We start from the raw sequence: 27,303 nt of genomic DNA, 5'->3' as shown, positions 1-27,303 counted from the left end.
TTTCTTAATTCACTTCCATGACACTAGTGTCTTGCTCACATTAAGAACTTTTTCACTGTTGCGGACAGCAATAGAACATTGCTTCCCGTAACAGGTTTGGTTTAACACATTACTTGGCAGCCAGGTATCCTTCACTTCTAGGCCACTCCAATGCCCCGTGGGTATGAGCTGGAGTATTGCAAACCTGAGCATGTTATGTATGCCGAGGGGCACAAATGTATGCATGTGTAGGTACACCCAATATCATATAGGTGGTATTCAACTTCCTTTGTTTCCTTGTACAGATTTTGTCCCCACTGGGTCGGATTAGTGAAGCTCTTAGTGACCTCACTAGAGCTATTCAGTTACAGCCATCAGCCCGGCTATATAGGCACCGCGGCACGCTATTCTTTATATCTGAGGTAAGATAAGATCATCATCACTTTGCTGCGCAAATCAATAATATAGTTTATGCTGTTATGTGTTTTAAAGAGACCTTGCATATTTCTGTGGAACATTTTATAGGGGCTTTATGTAATGTGACACCTTTTCAATTGGTGGGACCGCCTGATTTTCAGAGCAGTGGAGTTCTGGTTATAGGGCGATCCAAGCATGGTGTCCCTCACATTCAGAAATGACAGTTACTGAAACATTTCACTACTCCTTTATATGTACTTAGAAACTTATATATGCTTAACTACAGAGACGGCTGAGTGTTCTCACTCTAAGGATATGGCTTCCCAAGGAAGGGGCCAATCCGGCTAATTTGGTAGGACTAGCCAAACAACTAATGTTTGAGGCCTCACAACTTTTCGGAAATGAATTGGACATTTAAAATGTGAGCACCTGATCCTTTTCTTCTCCTGGTTGATGAGTTATGACCCAAAGAGTCTGACCTGAGGTGTCTGACATTGGATTACTCACCTCTCCCCATTGAGAGTGTGTGCGCGCACACTACAAAAGCAGACAAGTGTCATGCCATTTCATGGCTATCCTTAGCATACATATGATCAGTGGCAGTCTGACTTCCAGGACCTCCGCCAGTCAGCAGAACAATTGGACTGCAGTATTGTTGAAGTGCAGCCACCCCTTTTCTGCATTATCTGATACATGGCCATTAGTGATGATGAGCGAATATACTCGTTGCTTGGGTTTTCCCGAGCATGCTCGGGTGATCTCCGAGTATTTTGGCATTCTCGGAGACTTAGTGTTTGTCGACGCAGCTGCATGATTTGCGGTTGCTAGACAGCCTAAATACATGTGGTGATTGCCTGTTTGTTAGGAATTCCCACATGTATTCAAGCTGTCTAGCAGCCGCAAATCATGCAGCTGCGTCGACAAACACTACTACACTACTGTTTCAGGTTAAACAATCCCACATTGATGATCTATCTAGGTACAAGCTAGGACTGTTATATCCTTTTCTACGTTTGCTTCAAACACAGTGAATTTAGACCCTTTTTCCTACCCATTAACAGATTTTTGTTTACTCCACACTTTTGCTCACTCTATAGACACATTTGTACAGATTGTGAATAACATGTTTGCTTTTCCTTCAGGATTATGTAGCCGCTCACGAAGATTTTCAGCGGTCCCTGGATTTAAACCAAAACCAGCCAATAGCAGTATTATACAAAGGCTTGACATTTTTCCACCGAGGCATGCTGAAGGTAATGATCTGGTGAAATCCTAATTTGTGTTTATTGCCTATCCAAAATGCTCCGGCGTGTGCACAAGTGCGTGTATGTATATATATGTGTATATGTATGTGTGTGTATATATGTGTGTGTGTATGTGTGTGTATATATATATATATATATATATATATATATATATATATATATATATATATATATTACATACATACACACAGCCACACATAGCTCTGGCAAAAATTAAGAGACCACTTCCAAATGTTCAGCTTGCCTGATTTTTCTCTTTATAGGTATATTTTTGCGTAAAATGTGAATTGTTCTTTTAGTCTATAAACTAAAAGGGGGAGACTCCATACCTATGGGACTCAGTACAGGTATGAGGACCTATTTATAAAAGTTAATATTTCGGCGTTACTGGGGGGTCAGAAACGGAAGAGCCACCTTCACAGAATGCAGCCTTAGTGCTGCTGAAGGTGGCTCTTTTAGTTAAAAACGCCCAGGGGGGTGACAGGTTCCCTTTAACTTCACGGGCATCACACTCAGCACCAGGCATGTCCCCGTTGTAGTCTCTGTAAAAACCTCTGGTTACACTGGCCTTGTGGGGGTCACTGGTATTTCTCGTTAGGCTGCAAGTCCTAGAAATGCGAGCCATTGGGTATACAGCGTGAATGTCACACTGGCCATCTCCATTCCTTGAAAAACGGCCCCAGCCCAATCGTGTACTGTACATCTGCACTATAAGTAACGGCCAACAGGAACGGTCCTCTGCTACAGCCAGATCTTCTCCTGAGCCTGGTTCAGATATAGTCACTAACTTCTACTGGCGCCGAGCACAGATCTTCCTCACAGCTCAGGCCTCCTCTGGCATCTGACAGCTCTTGGACCCTTCGTTGGCATTTGTGGCTGTAAGCCCACCTAGCAGCTGCGCGACCTGTCCTCGTACAAGTTCTGGAGCCAACTGCCTCTTCTCAGCCAGGCCTTTTAGAATTAATAACAGGTTTCACCTGACCTGGTGTTCCGTTTTAAACTTTTCTTCTGGGAACATAGGTTCCCACTAATAGGTTCCTACTACTGTAATTCTTTGTTTACTTTCACTTTCAACTTTCACCAGCTGATAGCGGTATTCGCTTGCAATTACTCAGCATCATCTTCAACTGTATTCTTCTTTTGTCCACTTCCTTACATGTGTGTAATATGCACCATTTAATGGGTTAAAAGTATTGCTGTTTTGTACAATATTCTAGTTTTCACAATAAAAGCAGTAGTTTATTATTTATTATTATATACACTGCTCCAAAAAATAAAGGAAACACTTAAACAACAGAATATAACTCCAAGTAAATCAAAACTTCTGTGAAATCAAACTGTCCACCTAGGAAGCAGGATTGGCAAATTCGCCACTGGCGCCCTGTGCTCTTCACAGATGAAAGCAGGTTCACACTGAGCATATTTGACAGACGTGACAGAGTCTGGAGATGCCGTGGAGAGCGATCTGCTGCCTGCTACATCCTTTAGCATGACCGGTTTGGCAGTGGGTCAGTAGTGATGTGGGGTGGTATTGCTTTGAAGGGCCGCACAGCCCTCCAATGTGCTCACCAGAGGTAGCCTGACTGCCATTAGGTACCGAGATGAAATCCTCTGACCCCTTGTGAGACCATATGCTGGTGTGGTTGGCCCTGGGTTCCTCCTAATGCAGGACAATGCCAGACCTCATGTGGCTGAGGTGTGTCAGCAGTTCCTGCAAGATGCAGGCATTAAAGCTATGGACTGGCCCGCCCGTTCCCCAGACCTGAATGTGATTGAACACATCTGGGCATCATGTCTCGCACCATCCACCAAGGTCACATTGCACCACAGACTGTCCAGGAGTTGGCGGATGCTTTAGTCCAGGTCTGGGAGGAAATCCCTCAGGAGACCATCCACCGCCTCATCAGGAGCTTGCCCAGGCGTTGTAGGGAGGTCATACAGGCATGTGGAGGCCACACACACTACTGAGCATCATTTTGACTTGTTTTAAGGACATTACATTCCACTTTAATTTTGTGTGTAACTCCAAATCCAGGCCTCCATTGGTTAATAAATTTGATTTCAATTGATGATTTTTGTGTCGTATTGTCAGCACATTCAACTTTGCACAGAACAAAGTATTCAATGAGAATATTTCATTCATTCAGATCTAGGATGTGTTATTTGAGTGTTCCCTTTATTTTTTTGAGCAGTGTATTTTTTTTATTTGTATACCACCATTGATTCCATGGTGCTATACATGAGAAGGTACTTAATCAGTCTCAAACACTGTGGCTGTAGATGAAGTTGCCTAAACAGGAAAAATGTTGTTTTCCCCATTTAAGCAAAGAGGAATAGAAAGTTAAATGAACCTTGTAGTTGTGTGCACGTAGCTGTGTCTTTTTAGACCTTTTTTTTAGCCTTTGCAGGTCTGCGTCCTTTTTTGAAACCTAGTTCTGTACCTCTGAATAGATACCGTATATACTCGCGTATAAGCCGAGATATTCAGCCCATTTTTGGGGGCTGAAAGTCCCCCTCTCGGCTTATACGCAAGTCATATACTGGGGGTCGGCCGGACAGGGGTGTAGGAGATCATAATCACCTCTCCTAGCATGTCTCTTGCAGCCCCCCGTGCTTATTCCATCTTCTCGGCGCTGTTCTTCCTGCTTTCAGCGGTCACGTGGTGCTGCTCATTACATATGCGCATATGTAATGAGCTGCTCATTACATATGCACACATGTAATGAGTGGCTCATTACATATGCGCATATGTAAGGAGCGGCACCACGTGACCGCTGAGAAGATGGAATAAGCACGGGGGCTGCAAGGGACATGCTAGGAGAGATGAGTATAGCGGAGGGAGCCATATTCACCTGTCCCCCGTTCCACCGCTGCACATCGCTCTGCTGTCTTGCTTCCTCTGGCAGTGACGTTCAGGTCAGAGGGAGCCATGACGTAGTTAGCAGGCACCCTCTGCCTGAACAGTCACTGTACAGAGCCGGCAACGCTGAGGAGCAGCAGCAGCAGGGATGAGGTGAGTATATAGGGTTTTTTTTTTTTTAATTTAGGCAGCAGCAGCATTATAAGGGGCCACTAATAACTGTGCATCATTGTAAGGGGCCGCTCACTGTGCAGCATTATAAGGGGCCACTAATAACTGTGCATCATTGTAAGGGGCTGCTCACTGTGCAGCATTAAAAGGGGCCACTAATAACTGTGCATCATTGTAAGGGGCCGCTCACTGTGCAGCATTATAAGGGGCCACTAATAACTGTGCATCATTGTATGGGGCCGCTCACTGTGCAGCATTATAAGGGGCCACTAATAACTGTGCATCATTGTAAGGGTCCGCTCACTGTGCAGCATTATGAGGGGCCACTAATAACTGTGCATCATTGTAAGGGGCTGCTCACTGTGCAGCATTATAAGGGGCCACTAATAACTGTGCATCATTGTAAGGGTCCGCTCACTGTGCAGCATTATGAGGGGCCACTAATAACTGTGCATCATTGTAAGGGTCCGCTCACTGTGCAGCATTATAAGGGGCCACTAATAACTGTGCATCATTGTAAGGGGCTGCTCACTGTGCAGTATTATAAGGGGCCACTAATAACTGCATCATTGTAAGGGGCCGCACACTGTGCAGCATTATAAGGGGCCACTAATAACTGCATCATTGTAAGGGGCTGCTCACTGTGCAGTATTATAAGGGGCCACTAATAACTGTGCATCATTGTAAGGGGCTGCTCACTGTGCAGTATTATAAGGGTCCACTAATAACTGTGCATCATTGTAAGGGGCCGCTCACTGTGCAGCATTATAAGGGGCCACTAATAACTGTGCATCATTGTAAGGGGCTGCTCACTGTGCAGTATTATAAGGGTCCACTAATAACTGTGCATCATTGTAAGGGGCCGCTCACTGTGCAGCATTATGAGGGGCCACTAATAACTGTGCATCATTGTAAGGGGCTGCTCACTGTGCAGTATTATAAGGGTCCACTAATAACTGTGCATCATTGTAAGGGGCCGCTCACTGTGCAGCATTATAAGGGGCCACTAATAACTGCATCATTGTAAGGGGCCGCTCACTGTGCAGTATTATAAGGGGCCACTAATAACTGTGCATCATTGTAAGGGTCCACTAATAACTGTGCATCATTGTAAGAGGCTGCTCACTGTGCAGCATTATAAGGGGCCACTAATAACTGCATCATTGTAAGGGGCCGCTCACTGTGCAGCATTATAAGGGGCCTCTAATAACTGTGCATCATTGTAAGGGGCCACTAATAACTGTGCATCATTGTAAGAGGCTGCTCACTGTGCAGCATTATAAGGGCCCACTAATAACTGTGCAGCATTATAAGGGGCCACTAATAATTGTGCATCATTGTAAGGGGCCGCTCACTGTGCAGTATTATAAGGGGCCACTAATAACTGTGGATCATTGTAAGGGGCCCGCTCACTGTGCAGCATTGTAAGGGGCCACTAATAACTGTGCATCATTGTAAGAGGCTGCTCACTGTGCAGCATTATAAGGGCCACTAATAACTGTGCAGCATTATAAGGGGCCACTAATAACTGTGCATCATTGTAAGGGGCCGCTCACTGTGCAGTATTATAAGGGGCCACTAATAACTGTGCATCATTGTAAGGGTCCACTAATAACTGTGCATCATTGTAAGAGGCTGCTCACTGTGCAGCATTATAAGGGGCCACTAATAACTGTGCATCATTGTAAGGGGCCGCTCACTGTGCAGCATTATAAGGGGCCACTAATAACTGTGCATCATTGTAAGGGGCTGCTCACTGTGCAGTATTATAAGGGTCCACTAATAACTGTGCATCATTGTAAGGGGCCGCTCACTGTGCAGCATTATAAGGGGCCACTAATAACTGTGCATCATTGTAAGGGGCTGCTCACTGTGCAGTATTATAAGGGTCCACTAATAACTGTGCATCATTGTAAGGGGCTGCTCACTGTGCAGCATTATAAGGGGCCACTAATAACTGCATCATTGTAAGGGGCCGCACACTGTGCAGCATTATAAGGGGCCACTAATAACTGCATCATTGTAAGGGGCTGCTCACTGTGCAGTATTATAAGGGGCCACTAATAACTGTGCATCATTGTAAGGGGCTGCTCACTGTGCAGTATTATAAGGGTCCACTAATAACTGTGCATCATTGTAAGGGGCTGCTCACTGTGCAGCATTATAAGGGGCCACTAATAACTGTGCATCATTGTAAGGGGCTGCTCACTGTGCAGTATTATAAGGGTCCACTAATAACTGTGCATCATTGTAAGGGGCCGCTCACTGTGCAGTATTATAAGGGGCCACTAATAACTGTGCATCATTGTAAGAGGCTGCTCACTGTGCAGCATTATAAGGGGCCACTAATAACTGCATCATTGTAAGGGGCCGCTCACTGTGCAGCATTATAAGGGGCCACTAATAACTGTGCATCATTGTAAGGGGCCGCTCGCTGTGCAGCATTGTAAGGGGCCACTAATAACTGTGCATCATTGTAAGAGGCTGCTCACTGTGCAGCATTATAAGGGGCCACTAATAACTGTGCAGCATTATAAGGGGCCACTAATAACTGTGCATCATTGTAAGGGGCCTCTCACTGTGCAGTATTATAAGGGGCCACTAATAACTGTGCATCATTGTAAGGGGCCCGCTCACTGTGCAGCATTGTAAGGGGCCACTAATAACTGTGCATCATTGTAAGAGGCTGCTCACTGTGCAGCATTATAAGGGGCCACTAATAACTGTGCATCATTGTAAGGGGCCGCTCACTGTGCAGTATTATAAGGGGCCACTAATAACTGTGCATCATTGTAAGAGGCTGCTCACTGTGTAGCATTATAAGGGCCACTAATAACTGTGCAGCATTATAAGGGGCCACTAATAACTGTGCATCATTGTAAGGGGCCGCTCACTGTGCAGTATTATAAGGGGCCACTAATAACTGTGCATCATTGTAAGGGTCCACTAATAACTGTGCATCATTGTAAGAGGCTGCTCACTGTGCAGCATTATAAGGGGCCACTAATAACTGTGCATCATTGTAAGGGGCCGCTCACTGTGCAGCATTATAAGGGGCCACTAATAACTGTGCATCATTGTAAGGGGCTGCTCACTGTGCAGTATTATAAGGGTCCACTAATAACTGTGCATCATTGTAAGGGGCCGCTCACTGTGCAGCATTATAAGGGGCCACTAATAACTGTGCATCATTGTAAGGGGCTGCTCACTGTGCAGTATTATAAGGGTCCACTAATAACTGTGCATCATTGTAAGGGGCTGCTCACTGTGCAGCATTATAAGGGGCCACTAATAACTGCATCATTGTAAGGGGCCGCACACTGTGCAGCATTATAAGGGGCCACTAATAACTGCATCATTGTAAGGGGCTGCTCACTGTGCAGTATTATAAGGGGCCACTAATAACTGTGCATCATTGTAAGGGGCTGCTCACTGTGCAGTATTATAAGGGTCCACTAATAACTGTGCATCATTGTAAGGGGCTGCTCACTGTGCAGCATTATAAGGGGCCACTAATAACTGTGCATCATTGTAAGGGGCTGCTCACTGTGCAGTATTATAAGGGTCCACTAATAACTGTGCATCATTGTAAGGGGCCGCTCACTGTGCAGCATTATAAGGGGCCACTAATAACTGTGCATCATTGTAAGGGTCCACTAATAACTGTGCATCATTGTAAGAGGCTGCTCACTGTGCAGCATTATAAGGGGCCACTAATAACTGCATCATTGTAAGGGGCCGCTCACTGTGCAGCATTATAAGGGGCCACTAATAACTGTGCATCATTGTAAGGGGCCGCTCGCTGTGCAGCATTGTAAGGGGCCACTAATAACTGTGCATCATTGTAAGAGGCTGCTCACTGTGCAGCATTATAAGGGGCCACTAATAACTGTGCAGCATTATAAGGGGCCACTAATAACTGTGCATCATTGTAAGGGGCCGCTCACTGTGCAGTATTATAAGGGGCCACTAATAACTGTGCATCATTGTAAGGGGCCCGCTCACTGTGCAGCATTGTAAGGGGCCACTAATAACTGTGCATCATTGTAAGAGGCTGCTCACTGTGCAGCATTATAAGGGGCCACTAATAACTGTGCAGCATTATAAGGGGCCACTAATAACTGTGCATCATTGTAAGGGGCCGCTCACTGTGCAGTATTATAAGGGGCCACTAATAACTGTGCATCATTGTAAGGGTCCACTAATAACTGTGCATCATTGTAAGAGGCTGCTCACTGTGCAGCATTATAAGGGGCCACTAATAACTGTGCATCATTGTAAGGGGCCGCTCACTGTGCAGCATTATAAGGGGCCACTAATAACTGTGCATCATTGTAAGGGGCCGCTCACTGTGCAGCATTGTAAGGGGCCACTAATAACTGTGCATCATTGTAAGGGGCTGCTCACTGTGCAGCATTAAAAGGGGCCACTAATAACTGTGCATCATTGTAAGGGGCCGCACACTGTGCAGCATTATAAGGGGCCACTAATAACTGCATCATTGTAAGGGGCTGCTCACTGTGCAGTATTATAAGGGGCCACTAATAACTGTGCATCATTGTAAGGGGCTGCTCACTGTGCAGTATTATAAGGGTCCACTAATAACTGTGCATCATTGTAAGGGGCTGCTCACTGTGCAGCATTATAAGGGGCCACTAATAACTGTGCATCATTGTAAGGGGCTGCTCACTGTGCAGTATTATAAGGGTCCACTAATAACTGTGCATCATTGTAAGGGGCCGCTCACTGTGCAGCATTATAAGGGGCCACTAATAACTGTGCATCATTGTAAGGGTCCACTAATAACTCTGCATCATTGTAAGAGGCTGCTCACTGTGCAGCATTATAAGGGGCCACTAATAACTGCATCATTGTAAGGGGCCGCTCACTGTGCAGCATTATAAGGGGCCACTAATAACTGTGCATCATTGTAAGGGGCCGCTCGCTGTGCAGCATTGTAAGGGGCCACTAATAACTGTGCATCATTGTAAGAGGCTGCTCACTGTGCAGCATTATAAGGGGCCACTAATAACTGTGCAGCATTATAAGGGGCCACTAATAACTGTGCATCATTGTAAGGGGCCGCTCACTGTGCAGTATTATAAGGGGCCACTAATAACTGTGCATCATTGTAAGGGGCCCGCTCACTGTGCAGCATTGTAAGGGGCCACTAATAACTGTGCATCATTGTAAGAGGCTGCTCACTGTGCAGCATTATAAGGGGCCACTAATAACTGTGCAGCATTATAAGGGGCCACTAATAACTGTGCATCATTGTAAGGGGCCGCTCACTGTGCAGTATTATAAGGGGCCACTAATAACTGTGCATCATTGTAAGGGTCCACTAATAACTGTGCATCATTGTAAGAGGCTGCTCACTGTGCAGCATTATAAGGGGCCACTAATAACTGTGCATCATTGTAAGGGGCCGCTCACTGTGCAGCATTATAAGGGGCCACTAATAACTGTGCATCATTGTAAGGGGCCGCTCACTGTGCAGCATTGTAAGGGGCCACTAATAACTGTGCATCATTGTAAGGGGCTGCTCACTGTGCAGCATTAAAAGGGGCCACTAATAACTGTGCATCATTGTAAGGGGCCGCTCACTGTGCAGCATTATAAGGGGCCACTAATAACTGTGCATCATTGTAAGGGGCTGCTCACTGTGCAGCATTAAAAGGGGCCACTAATAACTGCATCATTGTAAGGGGCCGCTCACTGTGCAGCATTATAAGGGGCCACTAATAACTGTGCATCATTGTAAGGGGCAGCTCACTGTGCAGCATTATAAGGGGCCACTAATAACTGTGCATCATTGTAAGGGGCTGCTCACTGTGCAGCATTATAAGGGGCCACTAATAACTGTGCATCATTGTAAGGGGGCCAGTAATAACTGTGCATCATTGTAAGGGGCCGCTCACTGTGCAGCATTATAAGGGGCCACTAATAACTGTGCATCATTGTAAGGGGGCCAGTAATAACTGTGCATCATTGTAAGGGGCTGCTCACTGTGCAGTATTATAAGGGGCCACTAATAACTGTGCATCATTGTAAGGGGCTGCTCACTGTGCAGTATTATAAGGGGCCACTAATAACTGTGCATCATTGTAAGGGGCCCACTCACTGTGCAGCATTATAAGGGCCACTAATAACTGTGCATCATTGTAAGGGGCCGCTCACTGTGCAGCATTATAAGGGCAGTAGCTTCGGCATTTTCCACCCTAGGTTTATACGCGAGTCAATAAGTTTTCCCAGTTTTTTAGTGACAAAATTAGGGGGGTTGGCTTATACACGGGTATATACGGTAATTGTGTTTATGTACAGATCTCACCATTAGCACAGTGAACACTTTGCTTGTTTTACTGTATTCATTTTTCCATTTATCATACTTTTTTCTTTTTTTTTTCAGGAAGCCATTGAAACTTTTAAGGAAGCCTTAAAGCAGAAATCAAATTTTATTGAAGCATATAAAAGTCTTGGTCAGGCCTACAGGTAATCCTCTTGTGCTAGATTATTCTTCCAAGTGCACATTAGCAGTCAATCTCTCCATAGTGCAAGTCCTTTGGTACAAACCAATGATCATACACCAGTGACCTTTCCCGTGAAGGATCACATTTATTTTGTAAATTGGGAAGAGAAGTTCTATTGTACAGTATTTTTCAGACTATGGGTCACACGCTAGTATTACACAGTAGAAAATAGAAAAATATGTTTTATTCTAAATAAAATGTGCCTGGTGATGTAATTACACTGCGGCGTTATTAATGTGCTCTAGGGAGCTCTATAAAGAGTTAATAGGTTAACAGTCAGCACTTGTTAGCGTTTCACTACAGAATTCTTGCTGAAAAAATGCGTTTTAGGCCAGGTGTAAACGACCGTTTTCTCTCCATCCCAGAAAATCACACTGATCAGCGTTGGATCATAGTTTGATCCACTTTTCTTGGAAGTGGAGAGAAAAAATTTTTTTCTACATTGTCAGACTGCACTCGGACCCATGGACATGAATGTTCGAGTGCCATCCGATTATTTGAAGCAAATCATGCATGCTGCAAGTTATTTATTTTATCTCCTCGGACCACTTGGACATGTGCACATCCTCATTGAATAACATTTGTCCGAGTGCGAGCCAATGTTTTGACAGATCTCACTCTGACTGAAAAAAAATATGGTCATCTGCACATGCCCTTTTAGGCCTGTTTCACATTTCCGTTTGTTGCCATCAGTCAAAATCCGCCGTTTTGCATTTTTTTTGGCGGATCCGTTTTTTTTCCCATTGACTTGCATTAGCGGCGGATTTTGACGGATGGTCATCCATTGGATCCATAATTTTTGCGTCCGCTGACTTCAGTGGACGGACAATGAAATGTTTTTTGTCTGCGTCAAAATAGCGGATAGCAACGGATCCGCCACTATCCGCTATTCGTTATAGTGGTCGCCTATGTGCGGCGGATCCGTTGCCAACCGTTGACGGAATCCGGCAATGGATCCGCTTTTTGACACTGAGCATGCCCGGAATAATTTCCTTGCCAGAAATTTAACCCCAAATTCCGTTCTGGTGGCGGAAAATCTCTCTCGCTCTCTCTCTCCACAGTCATGTCACTTTAAATTTCATCACCTTGGCACCAAAAACAGATCCATAAAAAAACAGATCCTGTGACATCTGTTTGTGGCAAAACGGAAACGGATCCGTTTTTTTACACTCTGGCGGATTTTGACCGACGTCAAAAAACTGTGTGAAACAGGCCTAATAGTCAAAAAATGCAGTATTTAATAACTGTGTAATCTGTCAAAAGTTGAGAACTGATAAATAGGCCATGATTCTTCAAGAGTTTGTCGGCCTTTGATAAGGGGACATGTTGGAGTCAGATGCTCCTGATTCATTAATAGTCACATCGTTTCATGGGGTTCCGTTCGCTAAGCTAGAAATCAGGAGTAAGACTTCTGGCATAAGGAGTGCCACAGCTCGTCATGAGTTTAGGTAAGTGACGGTGTCAGCCACCCATCCTGCTACACCCAACTCTGCCCACTTTGGCGGAGCTGGGAAAAAATGAAAACTCCAAAAGTCACTATTTTTGAATAATTGTGATACTTTTCAAAGCAATATACTGAAGAATTCTGATGCAATTGCCCTGGCAAATCGGGACCATTGAATTTCAGTTCTTTCATTTTTAATGTTGCTTTCACACTAATTGCTTACATCACCGAGTTGATGGTCTGTAGTTTCTGCTGTATACAGTGCCTTGCGAAAGTATTCAGCCCCCTGGAACTTTTTAACCTTTTCCACATATCATGCTTCAAACCCAAAGATACCAAATGTAAATTTTTGATGAAGAATCAACAACAAGTGGAACACAATTGTGAAGTTGAACACAATTTGTTGGTTATTTAAAATTTTTGTGGAACGTCAAAAACTGAAAAGTGGGGCGTGTAATGTTATTCGGACCCTTTAACTTAATACTTTGTTACGCCACCTTTGCTGCGATTACAGCTGCAAGTCGCTTGGGGTATGTCTGTATCAGTTTTGTACATCGAGAGACTGAAATTCTTGCCCATTTTTCCTTGGCAAACAGCTCGAACTCAGTGAGGTTTGATGGAGATCGTTTGTGAACAGCAGTTTTCAGCTCTTTTCACAGATTCTCGATTGGATTTAGGTCTGGACTTTGACTTGGCCATTCTAATACCTGGATACGTTTATTTGTGAACCATTCCTGTCATGTCCTCACTAAATGAACCTGGATTCATGTAGCTTAACAAGCAGCTAAACCGCTATACCGGGTCCAATAAGGGAGTTGAATTTGTGCTTTATTGAACGTAGAGTATATAGATATGGTGAAACTACAACAAAACATATAAATACAATCAGTACTGGGTTCTTAGGAATACATATATTCATAACATACATATCTGCACTACTAGCTAACCAGGGGGGAGCTAACTAAGCAGGGTAGTATGAGATAGAACTGGATATAGGGAGCGTGACCACCTACCAGCAATGTTGACGCAAGGGGAGTAGATAAATGAGATGTTCACAAAATGCAGGCTTGATAGAAAATGGAGAACTGGAGGGAAAAATGGGGGCTGAACTTAACCATGATGCTTTGCAACTTACCAGGGTGCTTGGCAAACCTTCCCAAAATGCTTTGTGAAGAGAGGGAAATAGATTTCAGGAAGTACAGTGTATTATAACATGCAGTTATGACTCTGGTCAGTAGATGGAGCCAAAAACAATGAAAACACCAAACCCATGGCTGAAACTGAACATTATGGATATTCTCAGCAAATCACTGTATATTATCAAATAAACAAGTAGACAGTCAAAGATCATTACTTATGTCGGAGACAGAACACTCCCCGTTGGGCATCAAACGGATGTCACCATTCTTATTCTCCAAAGACAGCAATAGGACCAGCTCAGTTACTGGTCTGGAGAATGTCTTAAGTTCATTCCCTTTGGCCATCCTTAGTTCGACTTTGCGGACATTGCCATCTTTACTCGGGAATGTTGCATTCACTAGTCCGAGTGGCCACTGGTTTCGGTGGGCTTGACATTCTTTCACAAGGATGAGGTCACCAATCCTCAGATTAGGTCTGGTAGATTGCCACTTCGTCTGTGGCTGCAGGGTAGACAAATACTGTTTGCGCCACCTGTCCCAGAATGTATTGGCAAGACTTTGTACCTGTCTCCATTGGTGCTTGTAGAGGTCCTTAGCGTCAAATCCTCCTGGAGGGGCACTGGATAGCCCTGTTTTCTGGGTGAGGAGAGTAGCTGGAATCATCATTGTATGAAGTGTAGACACCTGAGGGTGGATTTCAGCACCTGAGTCCTCTCTCACAAATTCAAAGGTGTCTGGACAATGTTCCTCAGTGTACAATAGTTTTGGTCCTGAGAGCCATGTTGTGCTCTTTAGTCGACTTGCGTCAACTGCTCTAGTTGCATGATCTGCAGGGTTTTGGTCCGTGGGGATGTAATGCCACGGTTTTGGATGAACTGATCTCCTAATTCGTAGCACTCTGTTGTTGAGATACACATAGAATCGCCTGGTTTCATTTTGGATGTATCCCAGGACTACTTTGCTGTCTGAGTAGAACTTGGCCTGTGTCTGGTCGATGTCTATCTCGGATGCGATGAACTCTGCTAACTCGACGGCTAGGACTGCAGAACAAATTTCTAACCTTGGTATGGTGTGCTCTGGTTGTAGAGCAAGTTTGGCCTTCCCCATAACGAATCCAATATGGCTCTGACATTTGGAGTCCACAGTTTTGAGGTAGGCAACAGCAACGATTGCTTTGACAGAAGCATCTGCAAATACATAGTCATTGGCTTTGTATTTCTGTAGACGGCACAGGGGTGTATGGTCTTGGAACATTCAGGTTGGAGAGGGCTGCTAAGGAGTTCTTCCATACTTTCCACTGGATTCTCTTATCAGGTGGCAGAGGTGCATCCCAGTCAGAAGTTTCCTTAGTTAAGTCTCTTAGTATGGCTTTGCCTTGTATAGTAACAGGAGCTGCAAACTCCAGGGGATCGTACAGGCTGTTGATGGTAGACAGGACACCTCTGCGTGTGAAAGGCTTTTCTTCCTGGCTGACCTGAAAGCTGAAAGTGTCTGACTGTACTGTAGATCCCAGAGAAACTCGAGGCTACGTTGCATTGGTGTCGGGTCTGACCCCAGGTCCAGGTCTCTGAGACCATTACACAAGTCTTGTGATGGGAATGCTTTCATGAGTTCTTGGCTGTTTGAGGCTATTTTGTGAAACCTGAGGTTGGAGCAAGCAAGCATCTCTTGGGCTCTCCTGAGAAGACTGATTGCAGTCTCATTCGAAGGCATGGCTTTCAGACAGTCATCAACATAAAAGTCTTTTTTCTGATCCGTATTCTGTTTCTCCTTCTTGAGCTGACCTTTTGAGTCCATAGATGGCGACTGCAGGAGAAAGACTATTGCCAAAGATGTGCACTCTCATGCGGTACTCTGTGAATTCTTTAGTAGGATCATTGTCTCTGTACTAGAAGAATCTTAGGAAGTTCCTGTCTCTCTCTCTCTCATAAGGAAACAATGGAACATTTGCTGGATGTCGGCGATGAAGGCAATGGAATCCTTACGGAAGCGCATAAGTACTCCCAGCAGTTTGTTATTGAGGTCTGGTCCTGTCAGTAGAACATCGTTCAGGGAGATATCATCAAACTTAGCACTGGAGTCAAACACCATTCTAATTTGGCTCAGTTTCTTAGGGTGGTATACTCCAAACATGGGTAGGAACCAGCATTCTTCAGAATCTTTGAGAGTGGGAGCTAGTTCTGCATGGCAGTTCTCAAAAATCTTTGACATGACGGAGAAAAAGTGATCTTTCATCTCTGGTTTCTTCTGCAGATTATGTTTAAGGGAGGAGAAACGTTTTAAGGCCTGATTTTCTGTTGTTTGGTAGACGTGGTCTGTGGGTACTGAAGGGGAGAGGTGCGACTCAGCTGTTGGTCTCATCTTTTCAAGTCCCTTGTCCATTACCTCTAAGAACAACTTATCCTCTACCGACATTGCTACTTGGTTGTATTGCTTAGTTCTCTGGAAGACTGTGCACCCCAACTGATCTTCATAGCTTCCTGACACCATACTGCTGTCATGAGTAAAGTCTATTAAATGATTGGGCAGTTGGATGCTGTGTGGTAGTTCCTTGACATGGAACTCGTTGTTGCAAGGTTCAAACAGAGATGGGTGTCTTTTCTCCAATGTATTTGTTAGCATACTTGTCACAGAAGATGGGGCGTGCATGTGTCCCAAGCATACGTTTCCTATTATGACCAATCCTAGGTCTAGCTTTTGGGCATAAGGAGCATTGTGGAGTCCATTGATATGACTTCTCACTTTATGAACCCATAGGATATCTCTTCCCAACAGCAGTATTATCTGTGCCTGAGGATCGAGTTCCGGTATAAGGTGTGCTATGCGTTTCAAGTGAGCATGATGGATTGCCACATCTGGTGTAGGGATTTCATATCTGTTGTCTGGGATCTGATTACACTCGATGATTGTAGGTAGTGGTAGGCAGAATTGTCTGTCTAAGGACTCAATTTTGTAGTCAGTGGCTTTCCTGCCTGCTGTTGTCACAGTACCTGCACATGTCTTTAATGAGTAGGGAGTGCTTGGTCCTTTGATGTTGAATAGGACAAAGAATGTTGATCTAGCCAGGGATCGATTACTTTGATCATCCAAGATAGCTTACAGTCTCACAGCTTTGTCTCTATGACCCTTTGGGTACACTCTGACGAGGCATATTTTAGAACAAGACCTACTGTCTATTGTCCCTTTACAGACTTCAGTACATTGTAAAGTGATCTCTGGCGTAGCTGCATCAGTGCTCCTTTCCTCCCTGTCATCTGGCGTGTTTTGTGCACTCCATGGAGCTGGGCCAGGGTGTAGGCCAGTGTTATGATCTGTGGTGCCACATTCTGTGCATTTTACACTGACCTTACAATCCTTGGTGAGATGAGTGGTGGATGAGCAGTACTTGTAGCGGTTACGTCCTCTTTCAGGAAGCTTCTGCGATCCAGCATAGATTTATTCCTCTGAAGGCTCTGCATTTCAGGGGTGGATGAGGCTTCTGATGGAGCAGGCACCGTTGGTCAGGGTCCTGCACCTTTGTCTCTGATGGAGAGCGGCCATCAGACCTGTAATTGGAACTTGGAGAAGAAACATAAGTCATGTGCACTGCCACAGATGTTATGCGTGGGTTTGCAGCTGGTGGTGGTGTGGCATATGACATTGCAAAGTCAAAGCTGGGTTCATTTCTGACTGTCGCTTGTTCGTGTACAAAGTCTACAAAGACTGAGAAGGGAGGGAATGAAACACTGTGTTTGTATTTGTACGTCGTACCATGTGTGAGCCACCTCTCCTGTAGATTGTAGGGCAACTTTTGGAATATAGGGTTAACACCTTTGTGTCAAGATATGCAAGTGCTTGTAGGTCACCTTCACATTTGGCAACTAGGACCTCCTGTAGCAGGTCACCTAGCTCTCTAAGTTGTGGGAGACCTTTGTTCGATATTTTAGGAAAGTAATCGATTCTTTTGAACAAGGCTCTCTCTATTACCTCTGCAGAGCCGTAACACTCATCCAGCCTCTTCCAGATCTCTTTAAGGCAGATTTGAAGGTGGTTTATATTAATGTCTCTGATCCTTACTGCGTGTTTGACTGACTCTTCTCTCAGGTATTTGACTAAGAGGTCTATATCTTCCCTGTGTTGTAGCCCCAAGTGTCTAGTGACATTTTGGAAGGAAGCTTTTCAAGCTCTGTAACCTTCAGCGTGGTCAGTGAATTTCATGAGTCCCTTGGCAACCAGATCACGTCGTGAGATGAGCTTAGCAAATTCTGATGTGAACCAGTTGTCAGCAGAGTATACTGGTGATGGGTCACCCTGATAGTGGTGTGAGGTGTGTTCATACCTGTTAGTATCCTCAGGGTGGCGCCAGCCGGTGTCATACTACTTTGGTCTGACGTGCGGTGTTTCAGCAAGGTGATTCACGTTGGTTACCTGGTGAGGGGCAAGGAAGACATTAGCAGAGTTGTTTTGCTCTACGTTTTCCTAGAGCTGATCCCCATGATGGCTCTCACTCGTTTAACTGGACGTGTCGTGATCTTGGTTATAGTTTGGATCAGGAAGTTAATTTACATACTGAGATGTGCGTTGTGGTGAATCTTGCAGTGGCAACTTCAGACTTGACGCACTGCTACGGCTATGCAGCTCAGGGTTGTGCGTGGCTTCTAGTGCTTCTGCCTCTGCTAGAGCTGCAGCAGCCTCTCTATTTACTGCTAGGCTCTCCAAGGCGGCATCCACATGTGCCTTCTCTAACTGCGTCTTTCTCTCTTGATCCTCTCTCTCTATGCGTGACTTTCTATCTTGATCTTCTAGGTGTGCCTTCTCTAATTTAAGTTGCATCTCTTCTTCAGCATAGCGTACTCACATTTTGGCGGCTTCCGCATTTGCGCATACAATGGCGACCGCGCTGCTGATGGATGCAGTCTTGAGGAGACAGATGTAGCGGATTTTGTCCTGTGTGATTTGTGGGACATGGTGTCTTGGAGGGATGCTTGGCTGGGCAGAGATTGCTGTAGCTGTATCAGTCTCTGTAGCCGGTAACTTGAATCTCACTAGATGGATTTCTGCAGTTTACTAGTTCCTGCAAGCTGGATGAAGGGTTTTCTTTTCCTTGAATTGCACTAGCTGGATGGAGCTGTGTTACTGGCCTCTGCAGGATGGAAAACTCTCTTCTATCTCTGAGTTCCCACTAGCTGGCTAGCTGTTGTTTTACTGCGGTCCTGCAAGATGGAAGATTCTTCTCTCTGTATTCCCACTAGCTGGAGAGCCGCTGTTTCACTGTCATGTCCTCACTAAATGAACCGGTGTTCGTGTAGCTTAACAAGCAGCTAAACCGCTATACCGGGGTCCAGTAAGGGAGACTGTAGTTGAATCTGTGCTTTATTGAACATAGGGTGTATAGATGTGGTGAAACTACAACAAAACATATAAATACAATCAGTACTGGGTTCATAGGAATACATATATACATAACATACATATCTGCACTACTAGCTAACCAGGGGGGAGCTAAGTAAGCAGGGTAGTATGAGATAGAATTAGATATAGGAAGCGTGACCACCTACCAGCGATGCCAACACAAGGGGAGTAGATAAATGAGATGTTCACAAAATGCAGGCTTGATAGAAAATGGAGAACTGGAGGGAAAAATGGGGGCTGAACTTAACCATGATGCTTTGCAACTTACCAGGATGCTTTGCAAACCTTCCCAAAATGCATTGTAAAGAGAGGAAAATAGAATTCAGGAAGTACAGTGTATAATAACATGCAGTTATGACTCTGGTCAGTAGATGGAGCCAAAAACAATGAAAACACCAAACCCATGGCTGAAACTGAACATTATGGATACTCTTAGCAAATCACTGTATATTATAAAATAAACAAGTAGACAGTCAAAGATCATTAATTATGTTGGAGACAGAACAGTTCAATTGTATACTTTGCCTTATGTTTGAGATCATTGTCTTGTTGGAAGTCAAATCTCCGTCCCAGTCTCGAGTTTTTTGCAGACTCCAACAGGTTTTCTTCAAGAATGGTCCAGTATTTGGCTCCATCCATCTTCCCATCAATTTTAAGCATCTTCTCTGTCCCTGCTGAAGAAAAGCAGCCCCAAACCATGATGCTGCTACCACCATGTTTGACAGTGGGGATGGTGTGTTCAGGATGATGAGCTGTGTTGCCTTTACGCCAAACATATCATTTGGTATTGTTGCCAAAAAGTTCGATTTTGGTTTCATCTGACCAGAGCACCTTCTTCCACATGTTTGGTGTGTCTCCCAGGTGGCTTGTTGGAAGCTTTATACAACACTTTTTATGGATATCTTTGAGAAATGGCTTTCTTGCCACTCTTCCATAAAGGCCAGATTTGTGCAGTGTATGACTGATTGTTGTCCTATGGACAGACTGTCCCACCTCAGCTGTAGATCTTTGCAGTTCATCCAGAGTGTTCATGGGCCTCTTGGCTGCATCTCTGATCAGTCTTCTCCTTGTTTGAGATGAAAGTTTAGAGGGATGGTTGGGTCTTGGTAGATTTGCAGTGGTATGATACTCCTCCATTTCAATATGATCGCTTGCACAGTGCTCATTGGGATGTATAAATTTTTGGAAATCATTTTGTATCCAAATCAGGCTTTAAACTTCTCCACAACAGTATCACGGACCTGCCTGTTGTGTTCCTTGATCTTCATGATGCTTTCTGTGCTTCAAACAGAACCCTGAGACTGTCACAGAGCAGGTGCATTTATACGGAGACTTGATTACATACAGGTGGATTATATTTATCATTAGTCATGTAGGACAACAATGGATAATTCAGAGATCCACAATGAACTTCAGGAGTGAGTTTGCTGCACTGAAAGTAAAGGGGCCGAATAATTTTGCATGCCCCACTTCTCAGTTTTTGACTTTCCACAAAAATTTAAAATAACCAATAAATTTCGTTCAACTTCACAATTGTCTGTTCCACTTGTTGATTCTTCACCAAAAATTTACATTTGGTATCTTTGTTTGAAGCATGATATGTGGGAAAAGGTTGAAAAGTTCCAGGGGGCCGAATGCTTTCGCAAGGCACTGTACTTCTCCCTATATGCATTGCATGCTGCAAAGTTAGCGCTATCAGAACTCCCCTCATTCTTGTTGCCTACTTAATAGAGAGGTTGTCTAATATGATAATAGAACATTCGCTTGTAATGGAGTTGGAGCCCGAGCCAATTAACCCCCTAAATGCCGAGATTGATATTGAGTGCAACATATAGGATGCTAGAAGAGAGGGCTCCCGCGGCGTCCTCGCGAGGGCCCGATCGTTGCTGTGGCAACCCGATATCATTATGATGACCTCCAGGTTTGCCAACTACGGTAGGTTGTTTAAACCATGCCAGGAGTGTGGTCTAATACGTGTTCTGTCGGTGCCGGGATCACACATGTGAGGAATATGGTCGAGTTTCGCATGTTAATACCCGGCAGCACTCAGGAGCGGAGCGTGTTGCCGCATAGCAATACATGGAGCCGCATATTCTGCTCCTGAGTACCGGCGGTAGTGCCGGGTATTAACATTCAAGATTCAGCCATATATAACGCACTGCTGGTGCTGTGTAACACATTATACTCGTGATCAGAGTATTAAAAGTTAAAGTTCCATAGAGGGACTAAGTAGAAAAAAATAAAAGTTTTGATGTCACAAAATAAAAAAAAAATATCAATAAATATATATGTTTATGTAAAAACAAAAAAAGTACACCTCTTCAGTGAACACCATAAAAAATAAATAAAAAGGTGGTAAACAATGCTTTTTCATGGTACTACCAAACAAAAAGTGGAATAAAACATGATCAAAAAGTCGAATGTAGATAAAAATGGTATAGCTGAAAACATCATCTTGTCCCCAAAAAACAATCTTCCATATAGCTATATCAGCAGAGAAATAAAAAAAAACTATAGTTCTCAGAATATAGCAATGAAAAAACAACTTTTTTTTTAAATTGTATTGAGTAAAATCGCCAAAGCATAAAAAAATTATATAAATGGAGTATTTTTGTAATCGTACTAACCCGAATAATATAGCTGCCTTATTGGTTTTACGACATGTGGAATGGCATAAAAAAAAATACTGAATTTCAGTTTATTCATTCTGCCTTCCAAGCAATAAAAAAATGTTATGTCCCAAAAATGGTACCAATAAAAACTTGTTCCGCAAAAAAACAAGCCCTCACATGACTGTCGGAAGAAATATACAAAAATGATAGGTCTCAGAACATGGTGATGCAGAAACTTTTTTATTGAAAACGTGTGATAGCAGCCAAACATGAAAAATGGATATAAATCTGGTATTGTTGTAATGGCACCAACACAAACAATAAAGTCGTTTAATGACTTATACTGCACGAGGAACGGCGTAAAAAATAAAACCAATTCTTCATCTGTTGATTTGTTCATTCTGCCTCCCAAAGATCGCAGTAAGGCTCGGCTCTCATTTATTCTGCATTCTATGCTTAGTGCTTACACCAGCCTTTTCGTGTAAATATGTGATTCAGATGGAACCCATGGCAGAAGATACCCTATAAGGGCAGATGGAGGCACTGTGTCCGTCATTTAAGTGTGCAGTGTGCATAAAAGTGCGGTTGACCACAGTTTTGTGTATGTTTGAAAAGGACAGAGGCCTGACGTAGTCCAGAGTAACTCTGCTGCCTCATTATAGTTAATGGATCCATCAGGAGTTTCATTTGAATCCTGTCATTCAGAGATTTAGATGGAAACCCTGATGTAAGTGCTCAGCGTAGAGCATCGGATAACTGTGATCCAAAATGTTACCTTATATACTCATTTTTTGGGCTGAAAGTCCCCCTTTCGGCTTATACACGAGTCTTATACCGGGGGTCGGCGGGGGTGTCCGAGATCATACCCCCCCCGTGGCGCGGTCTCTGCAGCCCCCTCGCTTCTCCACGGTCTCTGTTCCTGCCTTCAGTGGTCACGTGGTACCGCTCATTAAACTCATGAATATGCACATATTCATGAGTGTAATGAGAGGTATCACGTGACCGCTGAAGGAAGGAAGGGAGACCGTGGAGAAGCGGGGCTGCAGAGACCGTGCCAGGAGGGGGTAAGTATAGCGATATTCACCTGTCCGGGGTCCATCGCTGCTCACCGCTGTCTGCTGCGTCCTGTGTCAGTGACATTTAGGCAGCAGAGGGGGCGGTGATGTGGTTAGTGCGGACAGGTGAATATCTCAGGTGCCCGGGTCCTGAGCAGGAGAGGTGAGTATGGCATTTTTTTTGCAGCAGCAGCAGCATATGGGGGCATAATATATGGAGCTTCTTATGGGAGCAGCATATGGGGGCATATTCTATGGAGCAGCATATGGGGGCATATTCTATGGGGCAACATATGGGGGCATAGTCTATGGAGCAGCCTATGGGGGCATATTCTATGGAGCAGTGTATGGGGGCATATTCTGTGGGGCAGCATATGGGGGCATATTCTGTGGGGCAGCATATGGGGGCATAGTCTATGGGGCAGCATATGGGGGCATAGTCTATGGGGCAGCATATGGGGGCATAGTCTATGGAGCAGCATATGGGGGCATAGTCTATGGGGCAGCATATGGGGGCATAGTCTATGGAGCAGCATATGGGTCATAGTCTGTGGAGCAGCATATGGGGTTTATTCTATGGGGCAGCATATGGGGGCATATTCTATGGAGCATCTTATGGGGGCATATCCTATGAGGCAGCATATGGGGGCATATCCTATGGGGCAGCATATGGGGGCATATCCTATGGGGCAGCATATGGGGGCATAGTCTATGGAGCAGCATATGGGGGCATATTCTATGGAGCAGCATATGGGGGCATATCCTATGGAGCAGCATATGGGGGCATATCCTATGAGGGTATAGTCTATGGAGCAGCATATGGGGCATAGTCTATGGAGCAGCATATGGGGGCATAATCTATGGAGCAGCATATGGGGATATATTCTATGGGGCAGCATATGGGGGCATAATCTATGGAGCATCTTATGGGGGCATAATCTTTGGAGCATCTTATGGGGCCATAGCCTTTATGGAGCATTATATGGGGCATATTATTCTATGGAGCATCTTAGGGGGGCATTATTAACCTTTGTGCAGTATTTTGTATGGAGCACCTTATGGGGCCCATCATGAACTGTATGGAGCATTATATGGGGCTCCTGATTCAATATGGATATTCAAAAACATTTAACTTATTGATGTCTCAATTAATTTTACTTTTATTGGTATCTATTTTTATTTTTGAAATTTACCAGTAGCTGCTGCATTTTCCACCCTAGGGTTATACGCGAGTCAATAAGTTTTCCCAGTTTTTTGAGGCAAAATTAGGGGGGGGTTGGCCAATATACGGGTCAGCTTATACATGAGTATATACGGTATGTAAAATGATCCCAGTAAAAAAAAAGCTTGAACTCGGTCCACAAAAAAAGCAAGTGTCCCCACTCGGGTCCGTAAACTCTCAATAGGGGACTTCTACTTTACTGGTAGCACAAAGGCTTTGGAAAATACCCCTAAAAGAAATCCAGCGAATTCTGCACTACTAAATCCAAATGCCCCCCCTTCTGAGCCCCAGAGTGCCTAAACCCATTTATAATCCACATTATTGACATGTTTGTAGTGATGAAAGCCTACCTAATTTATTGGGTCCATGTCTCCAGAAGCAACAGCTGGACACTACAACGTACTGGTGACTACAATATACAGGCACTATAATGGCAGATTTGCAATTTTTACTCAGCATCTTCCCCTTTTGCTTGTTCCTGGAAAATATCAAATGGAGTCAAAATCGTTATTACACCTGTAGACAAGTTCCTAGAAGGGTATAATTTTCAAAATGGGATCACTTGAAGAGTGGTATTCTGTTCTTCTTGCACTTGGGGGCTCTGTATATGGAGCCTGCAAACTTTTCAATTAAAATTGTTCTCCAAGAATCAAATGGAGCTCCTTCCCTCCCGCGTCTTGCAGTGTGGCTAAGCAGTACTGTACAGCCACATATTGAGTATTGCCACGTTCAGCAGAAGTTGTGTGACAAATTTTGGTGTAAATTCAACCCCTTTCCTCTTATGAAAAAGTAAAATCTGGGGCTGGAACAATTTTTTTTTTTTTTTTTGTGTGTGGTATAAATGGTATAAAATTCTGTGAGATGCCCGTGGTGTCACTACTGCACTCTTGGATAAATTCATTGAGAGATGTAGTTTATAATATGAGGTCACTTATGGGGGATTAAGTTGTTCTGGCACCTCAGGGGCTCTGCTAATGTGACATGGCACCCTCAAAACATTCCATCAAAATCTGCACTCCAACATGGCGCTCCTTCCTTCCTGAACTTTGCACTAAGCCTCAAAAATAGTTTTTGACCACATATGGTGTATTGGCAAGCCAGGAGAAATTGTATAACAAATTGTAATTTTGTTTTCTCTTACTCTTCCTTCTGAAAATAAAAAAAACTTGGGGCCAAAGCAAAATTTTAGTGGAAAAAATGGTAATTTTCCATTTGCTCAGAACAGTGTTATACAGTTCTGTAAAGCACCTGAGGTTTGAAAAATGCTCACTACTGCACCCCTAGATGATTTTTTTTTTTCAAGAGGTGTAATTTCCAAAATGGAGGTCATTTGTGGGGAATTCTCTGTTTTGGCATAACGGGAGCTCATCAAATGTGACATGGCGTCAGCCAAAATGGCAATTTAAGTGCCAGCCAAGCAGTAGTTTTCTAGTAGATATTGGGTATCATTGTGCTCAGGAGAAATTGCACAACAAATTGTACTGTCCACTATCTCCCTTTACCCTTGTAAAAAAGCAAAATTTGGGTCTAAAGCAACATTTTTGTGGGAAAAAGATAAATTTTACTTTTTTTAATTCTAGATTTCTTTAATTCATTTGAAGCATCTGAAGGGTTAATAAAGTTATTGAATGTTCTTTTGAGCACTTTGAGGTGTGCAGTTTTTAAAATGGTGTCCCTTGTGGGTATTTTCTTTCATATAACCCTTCAAAGCCACTTCAGATGGGATGTGGTCCCTAAAAATGGTTTTGTAAATTTTGTTTGAAAAATTAGAAATTTCTCAAACTTTAAGGCTAAGTTCACACTGTGCGTTTTTGCTGCATTTTTCTGCTTCAAAATCTTAATTCATTGGCCGGAAAGGTACATGTGCATGTCTCCAGAAGCACATACTAGTCACTAGCGCATACTGGTAACTGGCATGTACTGGTCACTACAAAGGCAGTTTGCAATTTTCACTCCGCAACATCCACTCCTGCTTGTTTCTGGAAAACACCCATGGAGTCAAAATCATCACTACATCTGTAGATAAATTCCCAAAGGAGTATAATTTCCAAAATCGGGTCACTTGAAGAGGGATTCTGCTCTTCTAGCAATTAGGGGCTCTGTATATGGTGTCCACAAACTAGTCTAGGAAAATCTGCACTCCAAGAAGCAAATAGCGCCCTGCCCCTCCTGAGTCTCACTGTATGGCTAAGCAGTACTGTACATCGACATATGGGATATTTCTACATTCAGCAGAAATTGTGGCACACATTTGTGTAATTTTTACCTATTTCCCAGTGTAAAAAATGTAAAATCTGGGGCTAAAACTAAATTTTGGTTATAAAAATGTCATTTTTTCTTCACTGCACAATGGTATAAAATTCTGTGACCCATTTGTGGGGTCAATATGATCACTGAACCCCTTGATGAATTAATTCACAGGTGTAGTTTGTAAAATCGTGTCTCTTATGGGGAGGGGGTCTGCTTTTTCGGCACCTCCAGGGGCTCTACCAATGCGACATCACGCCCTCAAATCAGTAAGTTAAAATCTGAACTCCAATCTAGCATTCCTTCCCTTCTGAGCTGTGCAGTGCCTCAAAAATAGTTTTCAAACACATATGGGGTATCCTTGTACTTAGGAGAAATTACACAACAAATTTTCAGGTCATTTTTGTGTGTTTTTTTTTTGCTCTCCTTGTGAAAATGAAAAAATTTAGGACTATGACACTTTTGGGTGAAAAATATATAACTCATATTTTTTCATTTCCACAGATCAACGTTGTAAAATTCTGTGAATCATCTGTGGGTTCAAGGTGCTCACCACAAATCTACATAAATTCCTTGAGGCATCTAGTTTACAAAACTGAGTCACTTGTGGAGGTTTTCCACTGTTTAGGCACATCAGGGATTCTCCATATGCTACATGACACCTGCACACCATTCCATCAAAGTTCAAAGTCTGCGTTCCAAAAGGGCTCTGCTTTTTTTCTGAGCCCTGTCGTGAACCCAAACAGTAGTTTACCCACCCATATGGGGTTATCTGTGTACTCAGGAGAAATTACACAACAAATTTTAGGTTCCATTCTGTAAACGTTACTTTCATAAAAAAAAAAAAAAATGGGACTAAAATAAGATTTTTGTGGGAAAAATGTTTTTGTTTTTTTTCTCACGGCTCTATTATAAACTTCTGTGAAACACCTGAGGGTTCAGGGTGGTCATCACACATCTAAATAAGTTCC

The 27,303-nt window shown here is 43.8% G+C and overlaps 1 protein-coding gene across 4 annotated transcripts in view; it reads left to right on the top strand.

Annotated features, from left to right (window-relative positions):
• The window catches only part of TTC13 (tetratricopeptide repeat domain 13), a 193,075-nt gene that overhangs the window by 102,931 nt on the left and 62,841 nt on the right, over positions 1-27,303 (top strand). For all 4 annotated transcript variants that reach the window (XM_073557640.1, XM_073557641.1, XM_073557639.1 and 1 more), the window contains 3 exons: positions 285-401; positions 1,539-1,649; positions 11,102-11,184. In XM_073557640.1, the coding sequence (XP_073413741.1) occupies positions 285-401; positions 1,539-1,649; positions 11,102-11,184 (311 nt within the window). The remainder of the gene's footprint in view (positions 1-284; positions 402-1,538; positions 1,650-11,101; positions 11,185-27,303) is intronic.

The sequence above is a fragment of the Dendrobates tinctorius genome, unplaced genomic scaffold (assembly GCF_039654945.1).
Source record: "Dendrobates tinctorius isolate UK_male_01 unplaced genomic scaffold, ASM3965494v1 ptg000250l, whole genome shotgun sequence".
Taxonomy (NCBI): Eukaryota; Metazoa; Chordata; class Amphibia; order Anura; family Dendrobatidae; genus Dendrobates; species Dendrobates tinctorius.
Note: the sequence above shows the minus strand (reverse complement) of the source record. Positions and strands in the feature narration are given on the sequence as shown.